We start from the raw sequence: 8976 nt of genomic DNA on the forward strand, positions 1-8976 counted from the left end.
TGAATTAAATAAAAGCTAAACTAAAAACTATTGTAGATAAAATAGACAAAAATTAAGAAAAATAAAATAAATAAATAATTATTATTATTAATAATAATAATAATAATAATAATAATAATAATAGCGATCAAATAACAGATAAAATAGGGTACAGTTTACCAACATAAATATAATAAAGTAAGCATATGAAATCATGTATAAAAATAATAATGAAGCATTCTTAATTAATACTTTTATTTAAATTAATTTAATTTGAATAAACGTTTTAATTTTAAATTAATTTAAGTTAAATAAAAGCAGCAGGATTAAATTAATAAATAAATAAATGACAGCTCAGTGTTCAGATAACAGAACATCAACAACAGACATTCAGTGACTTCAAAGTTTTTTATTTGTAAGTTTTAAAGTTATTAATTGTGATTTATAACAAAAAATGTTACTTTTATAAAAGACTTTAATATTTCCGACAGCACCTGAAGGCAACGCAGGAGCCCGCCCCTGAGCTGTGATTGGCGGAGAGCTGGTGTCGTCAGAGGAGCAGGAAACAAGCGGAAAGCAGCAGCGGTGATTGAGAAAGAGAAGAAGAAGAAGAAAAAGGCTCCAGACTTTCTAGAGCGAGCACAGATTAAATCCCTGAAACATTCTGATCCACCTGCTGCAGGTGAGCTCACCGTCACACAGGTGTCACTTCTCTGACGGACGAAACTCACTTTGGTCTTTTTCTGCGAACTCTCGCGAGATCTGGAAACTTAGGTAGTGTCTCGCGAGAACAGGCGGCGTCAACCAAACTGTTAAAACCGTAAATAAACGTCCTAAAACTTGTTTGGTCGCGACTTTAAATGTGACCGTTAGTGTGTAAATAACTCATATTAACGTGAGAAAATATTAATAAATTATTATTGACGCTCACAAAACTTCCAAATGAGTGGCGGGAAACGTGACCACGCCCCTTCCGGAGAATATTGTTTTTATTTAGAAAGTTGTTTATCTGCCGAAATATCATCAATATTATTTATTTATCATCATTATTAAGTGGGAACATGTCTTTGTGCTGAATAACACAGTTAGAATGACAGAAATCAGTTGAATTTCTCTCATAAATAATTTTAAAAAATAATGAATCTATTTATTAATTAATTAAGCTGTTTCATGGAGTTATTTTCCAGAATGTACCGTTTTATTTTACAGGGTTTTTTTCTACATTTAGTGCAAATGTCATGAAACTAAAAATAACTTTTATTACAAATTAATTATCTTAAATGTGAAATATAAAATTAATAATATTAATGAAAAACAAAATTGAAATAAATCTTAAAAATAAAACTGGCAACTTCTGCTGTTAGACCTTTAAGAAAATGAAAAAAACAACAACACAAAATGACCAAAAACAGTCTCTTCTACATATTGAAGTATTGTTTCCAGCCTCTCCTGTCCTCTCCTCTCTGCTCTGTGTAAACAGATTCTCAGAATCAATCATGTCTTCAGTGTCTCTGAGGAGAATTTAATGTTTTTAACAGGATCTGGTTTATTTTAAATGACACATGGAGAATAAAGAGATTCTGACACTAATATCAACATTTAACACAAGTTTTGGTCACTTTTTATAACGGAAACATTCATAACTGATGATATGTTCAAGTATATATATGTAGGCCTATATGTATATATGTATGTATATATATATATATATATATATATATATATGTATAATGATTTTGATTATTATTATTAATAAAACCATTGTAAATAACTAGATATCAGCTCTTAAATTAAACTCTTATGAGCTATTTTTTAGTTGTTATCATTATATTTGTCCAAACAAATGTACCTTTAGTTGTAGCAGGCATTAAAATGAACATTTACTAGAATAAAACGAGGTGTAATGATTTTTTCCATGACTGTTTGTCTGTCTGATGGCGTTGAAGGAGCTTTGTCCGTCTTCCTTCAGAGTAAACTCTCTCCTTCTCTTCTCAGCTTCTGATCAGCTCACAGCTGCAGAGCTCCGCCTTTGTTTAGTCTGAACTTCAGCTCAAGGTTTTCTCTGTTTTCTTTCTGGGATTTCATTCATTTTCAGGGTTAAAAAAGGAAAAAAAACCCAAAGAGAGGACAAAGTGTTCCCTTCCTAAAACCGTCAGAGAGTTCAAACTGATGATAACGCCTGTTTTTACCGTTTCTTTCTACCAGAAACTTCTTCTGGAGAAAACAAACTTTTCAAACCCTCTAGTGGGTTGTTGGGGTTAATAAGTGTGTGTGTGTGTGTGTGTGTGTGTGTGTGTGTGTGTGTGTGTGTGTGTGTGTGCAGAGATGGGGGCTCAGGCCTCGGCGGTTGAAGGCGTGCACGTGGTGGTGGTTGGCGGCGGGTTCGGCGGCGTGGCGGCGGCGCGGCAGCTGCAGGCTGCAGGACTCAGCTTCACGCTGATCGACATCAGAGATTGTTTCCATCACAACGTGGCGGCGCTGCGAGCGGCTGTTCTGCCCGGTAACACTTTATTATTATTAATGCTGTCCAGCATTGTTTTTCTACTATTTTTTGTTTGTTTTTTTCTCATTTTTATTTGTTAGTTTTCCTTTTATTTTAAATATCTTTCATTTTTTCATGTATATTTTACTTATATTTAAATGGTAATTTTTGCTATTTTTATTCATTTTATTTTAATTTTATTGTTTTATTATATTTTCAGGTTTAATAATATTTTATGATGATTGAGTTTTTATTTCAGTTATTTTCTCATTATTGTTTTGTTGTTTTACTTTGATTCTACTTTGATTTTTTTTACGTCTATTCTTACTTTAGGTTTTACTTTTATATTAATTTATATCAATTAATTATTTATTTATTTGTTTTACTTTATTCTAGTAAATATTATTATTTTGTTTTGTTTGTATTTTTTTTTCCAGTTTTCCTTTTATGATAAATATTTTTTTCTTGACAATCTTATTTTTACTTTTATAATGTCTTTGTTCTGTTTATTTACTTTTACTATTTATTCTCTATATATTTAAAAAAAAATGTAATTGTATAATGTTTAATTTCATGAATTTAAGTAATAATGTTTATTTTTCATATTAATATTATATTATTAGTTTTTGCTAAAATGTCCAAAGTTTTTTTATTTTCATGAATATTGTGCAGTTTAAACCAGAAAGAATGAGGAAGTTTGAACCTTTTGTAACTTTCCTGATATTTTCAGCTGTTTCTAGATGAATGTTTAGTGTCGTTCTCAGTGTGACCTCTGACCTCTGACCCCGCGGCGCCCGCAGGTTTGGCTGAGCGGACGTTCATCCCGTACGCCGACACGTTCGGGGACAGTTTTGTTCAGGGACGAGTTGAGCGCGTGGACGTGGACAGACAGACGGTCGTCCTCGACGACGGGACGGTGAGCAGGAAACATCACAATTAATGATCAATCTTCAAAATGTTCAAAAACTCAAATATTATCAGTTAAAACATCAAACAATGATGTCATGTCATTTAAATTAATATTAATGATTCCAAAAATTAGTATTATATAAAAATGAAGATAAAATAATGATGTCATGTCATTTAAATTAATATTAATGATTCCAAAAACTAGTATTATATAAAAATGAAGATAAAATAATGATTTTATGTCATTTAAATGAATATTAATGATTCTAAAAACTATTATTATTATATTAAAAAAAGAAGATAAAATAGTGATTTTATGTCATTTAAATTAATATTAATGATTCCAAAAACTAGTATTATATAAAAATGAAGATAAAATAATGATTTTATGTCATTTAAATTAATATTAATGATTCTAAAAACTATTATTATTATATTAAAAAAAGAAGATAAAATAGTGATTTTATGTCATTTAAATTAATATTAATGATTCCAAAAACTAGTATTATTATGTTAAAAAAATGGAGATAAAATAATGATTTTATGTCATTTAAATTAATATTAATGATTCTGAAAACTAGTATTATTATATTTAAAAAATGAAGATAAAATAATGATTTTATGTCATTTAAATTAATATTAATGATTCTAAAAACTAGTATTATTATGTTAAAAAAATAGAGATAAAATAATGATTTTATGTCATTTAATTAAAAAAATGTAAATGAATGAATCTGAAAATAATAAAATATAAACTGAAAAAATTAACAAAACTGGATTAATCTTTAAAGAATAACCGGTGTCTTTGAGTTTCTTTAAAAGCTCGACATAAAATAATTATGTTGTGTTATTTAAGTGAAATAAAATCAAATAAATGAATGCTGTGTTGTGTCTGTGAGGAAAGAGACGCTGCAACATTTCAACATTTGTAAACGTATATTATTATTCTTATTGTTGTTGTTGTTATTGTTGTTGTTATAATAAAGGAGGTGGGGTTCTCTCACCTGGTGCTGAGCACCGGCAGTGACGGAGCGTTACCCGGGAGGTTCAACAGCGCCGCCAGCCGCCAGAGCGCCGTGCAGGAGTACCAACACTTCATCACACAGGTACACAGAGTACTCAGAGTACACAGAGTACTCAGAGAGTACACAGAGTACACAGGGAGTACTCAGAGAGTACTGAGAGAGTACTCAGAGAGTACACAGAGAGTACACAGAGTACTGACAACTGTTAATTTACTGCATTCTGTTTGTGTGTGTGTGTGTGTGTGTGTGTGTGTGTGTGTGTCTGTGTGTCTGTGTCTGTGTGTGTCTGTGTGTGTGTGTGTGTGTGTGTGTGTGTGTCTGTGTGTCTGTGTGTGTGTGTGTGTCTGTGTGTGTGTGTGTGTGTGTGTGTGTGTGTGTGTGTGTCTGTGTGTGTGTGTGTCTGTGTGTGTGTGTGTGTCTGTGTGTGTGTGTGTGCTGTGTGTGTGTGTCTCTGTGTGTCTGTGTGTGTGTGTGTGTGTGTGTGTGTGTGTGTGTGTGTGTGTGTGTGTGTGTGCTGTGTGTGTGTGTCTCTGTGTGTCTGTGTGTGTGTGTGTGTGTGTCTGTGTGTGTGTGTGTGTGTTTCTGTGTGTGTGTGTGTGTGTGTGTGTGTGTGTGTGTGTGTGTGTAGCTGCAGGCTGCAGACTCTCTGCTGGTTGTGGGTGGGGGCTCCTCCGGTGTGGAGATGGCTGCTGAGATAAAGTCGGAGTATCCGGAGAAGAAGGTGACGACACTTTACTGCAGTAAAAGTCAAAGTACAAATACTGCGTTCCGACCCTCAGTTAGAGTATAAAAGTACTAACAACAGTAAAAGTGTTTTAAAATGTTTTATTACAATCCTGATTCCATAAAAGTTGTGACAGGTTCAGTTACTTTTCTCCTCAAACACAAAGTAATATGATGCAGTACTACTACAGTTTAAATACTTCCTGTACATTATTTCATATTCACATTCTGCAACGAGTACTTTCTACTTGTGATATAATTTGTACCTGAAATTTGTACTTCAGTAAGACTTAGTAAAAGTAAAAGTACTTCCACTACAACTGCTGCTGATGTTTGACGGCTCTGAAAGCTAAAATACTTCGTTTCACTCTTTGGACTGGAGACCGAGTTCTTGTACTCCATGTACTTGTTGTACTTGTACCTGTTGTACACACATGTAGTAAAGTGGCGTGTGGCGTTCAGGTGGTCCTGATCCACTCTCGGGCGGCGCTGGCCGACCCCGAGCTGCTGCCGAGCGTCCGTCAGCAGGCCAAACAGCTGCTGCTGCAGAGAGGGGTGGAGCTCCGGCTGGGTACGTGTCCTGATCACCACTGATACCTGCAGACCAGGTGACCAACACACACCTGTTCTCTGTCTGAGTGTGTGTGTGTGTGTGTGTGTGTGTGTGTCAGGTGAGAAGGTGTGTGACCTGTCTGCGCTGCAGCTGAACGTGACTCAGAAGAACTCGGTGGTGACCACGGAGCGCGGAGACAAACTGACCACCGACCTGATCGTCTGCTGCACCGGACTCAAGATCAACACCACCGCATACGCCTCCAGCTTCTGTGAGTACTCTGAGTACTAGTACTGCGTTAGAAGAGTACTGTGGTACGCCTCCAGCTTCTGTGAGTACTCTGAGTACCAGTACTGCGTTATAAGAGTACTGTGGTACGCCTCCAGCTTCTGTGAGTACTCTGAGTACTAGTACTGCGTTATAAGAGTACTGTGGTACGCCTCCAGCTTCTGTGAGTACTCTGAGTACTAGTACTGCGTTATAAGAGTACTGTGGTACGCCTCCAGCTTCTGTGAGTACTCTGAGTACTAGTACTGCGTTATAAGATTACTGTGGTACGCCTCCAACTTCTGTGAGTACTCTGAGTACTAGTACTGCGTTATAAGAGTACTGTGGTACGCCTCCACCTGAGTACTTATACTGCAATGTGGGAAAAATACTCTAAAAAAACACTAAAACAACCTAATAACCTTATTGTTATTAATATAAGTCTGTGTGTAAATGAAGTACAAGTACCTGACATGAAGTGCAGTTTGGTGTTGTGGCCACTAGAGGTCAGTGTTTGATCACAGCTACTATCTAAAGAACAGCTGATCATCAATCATTTCTCTATCAATAAGTCTTTGATTGATGAGTGATTGATGAGTGACGTGTCCTGCTGACAGCCGGCTGTATGGCTGAAAACGGCGCTCTGAAGGTGAACGACCACCTGCAGGTCGAAGGATTCTCCAACGTCTTCGCTATCGGCGACTGCGCCAACGTCAACGAGCCCAAGATGGCGTACCACGCCGAGCTGCACGCCGCCGTCGCCGTGACCAACATCATCAACAGTCTGAGGGGGAAGGAGCTGACGTCATATCTAACAGGTACACACACACACACACACACACACACACACACACACAGGTACACACACACACAGGTACACACACACACACACACACACACACACACACAGGTACACACACACACACACACACACACAGGTACACACACACAGGTACACACACACACACAGACACACACACACACAGGTACACACAGGTACATACAGACAGGTACACGCACACACACACACACAGGTACACACACAGGTACACACACAGGTACACACACAGGTACACACAGGTACACACAGGGACACACACACACACAGGTACAAACAGGTGTACACATACACACACACACGTACACACACACAAACACAGGTACACACAGGTACACACACACACACACAGGTACACACACAGACACACACACACACACACACACGGGTAAACACACAGACAGACAGACTCACACACACACACACACACAGGTACACACACGCACACACACACACACACACACACACAGGTACACACAACACACACACACACACATTTTTTTAGTTGCCTGTCTGTGTTTTTAGTCGCCTGTCTGTGTTTTTAGTCGCCTGTCTGTGTTTTGTAGTTGCCTGTCTGAGTTGCTGGTTGACTGACGGTGTTACTGGTTGCTAGGTAACATCACCATGTTGCTGGCGATGGGCCGTGACGATGGCGTGGGCCAGTTTAACGGGTTCAGGTTGCCTCGTTGGCTTGTTGTTCTGGGGAAGAGTCGAGATCTGCTGCTGTGGAAGAGCTGGAGGGAGATGAGGCAGAAACAACCCTGAGACACACACACACACACACACACACACACACACACACACACACACACACACACACACACACACACACACACACTCACACGCCTCTAATTGATTAATTGATTTGTTGTTCAGCAGCATGTTACATACGATGACAGACAACGCTCTCTTATTTTCACTAGCAGGTTACATATTATATACAGATAAATCTCTTATTTTCACTAGCAGGTTACATATTATATACAGATAAATCTCTTATTTTCACTAGCAGGTTACATATTATATATAGATAAATCTCTTATTTTCACTAGCAGGTTACATATTATATACAGATAAATCTCTTATTTTCACTAGCAGGTTACATATTATATATAGATAAATCTCTTATTTTCACTAGCAGGTTACATATTATATATAGATAAATCTCTTATTTTCATTAGCAGGTTCCATATTATATACAGATAAATCTCTTATTTTCACTAGCAGGTTACATATTATATATAGATAAATCTCTTATTTTCACTAGCAGGTTACATATTATATACAGATAAATCTCTTATTTTCACTAGCAGGTTACATATTATATACAGATAAATCTCTTATTTTCACTAGCAGGTTACATATTTGCAGATGATGTTCACTTAAACAAAACTGTGCTTCTCTGCTGAAAAAAATACCTTTTTTTACACATTTTATGTATTTTCAAGACCTAAACAATCTATATTAGTTGAAATAAACTGTTTCCAGAATATGTTTACCACTCTACCTTGATGTCAGACAGCCCTGTTGGAGTTGACGCGCTGGTTAACTAAAACACTTCTTCCTTGCAGGAAGTTTTACTTGAAGACAGAAATATACTTTATACTCTATCACAAAACATCTTAATTTCAGTTTATGCTTCACTGAAACACTTTAAATGATCCTGTTCAAAGTTAGAACACCAGAAGTTGTCATGCTGTTGTTTCTGTCTCTCAGAACTGATGCTGTGAAAGAAATTGTATGAAATGATATTATTGTATGTTAAACTGTGTCTGTGCCAATTAAACATTAGTGAAACGTTTTATTTTATTATTGTGCTTCACTTCTAAACAGTTGCTCTGAAGTCCTCAGTGCTTCTAAAACTGATATTAAAATACTAAATAACTTTATTTTCTGCTTTGAATTATTAGAATCTCTCTCAGCCCCGACCATAACGGCCAGATATTCTTTAAATTATAACATTTTTACCTTTTTAATGTGAGATTTACATCATGCCACTGTTGTTTTTATTTTTTTTAAAAAGACCAAGAGTACGTATAAATGTCTAAATAATATATTTTGATTAGAAATTACAGAAAGCTGAAGCTCATTTTTACTTCTTTCATTAGATTTTTTTTTAATCAAAAGCAAAAAAACCCACTATATTAATTTTTTAAAGCTTACTTTTGAAGCATTTTTCCAGTGTAGTGTCCCTGAAGGA

General features: G+C 36.1%; 1 protein-coding gene across 1 annotated transcript; it reads left to right on the forward strand.

Moving 5' to 3' along the window:
• The first annotated feature begins 520 nt into the window (after nt 1–520).
• On the forward strand, nt 521–8665 carry LOC131993783 (ferroptosis suppressor protein 1-like). The gene is made up of 9 exons (XM_059359813.1): nt 521–661; nt 2303–2479; nt 3262–3377; nt 4357–4476; nt 5024–5116; nt 5581–5689; nt 5790–5942; nt 6556–6756; nt 7390–8665. Exons 2-9 carry the CDS (start codon nt 2305–2307, stop codon nt 7539–7541), a joined length of 1119 nt encoding a protein of 372 aa, XP_059215796.1. The 5' UTR covers nt 521–661; nt 2303–2304; the 3' UTR covers nt 7542–8665.
• Nucleotides 8666–8976: the final 311 nt, after the last annotated feature.

The sequence above is a fragment of the Centropristis striata genome, chromosome 20, assembly GCF_030273125.1.
Source record: "Centropristis striata isolate RG_2023a ecotype Rhode Island chromosome 20, C.striata_1.0, whole genome shotgun sequence".
NCBI lineage: Eukaryota > Metazoa > Chordata > Actinopteri > Perciformes > Serranidae > Centropristis > Centropristis striata.

Coding starts and splice junctions, on each gene's coding strand:
- LOC131993783 (XM_059359813.1), top strand. CDS start 2,305: ATGGGGGCTCAGGCCTCGGCGGTTGAAGGCGTGCACGTGGTGGTGGTT. Junction 4,477..5,023: donor ACCAACACTTCATCACACAG/GTACACAGAGTA, acceptor GTGTGTGTGTAG/CTGCAGGCTGCAGACTCTCT. Junction 5,117..5,580: donor CGGAGTATCCGGAGAAGAAG/GTGACGACACTT, acceptor TGTGGCGTTCAG/GTGGTCCTGATCCACTCTCG.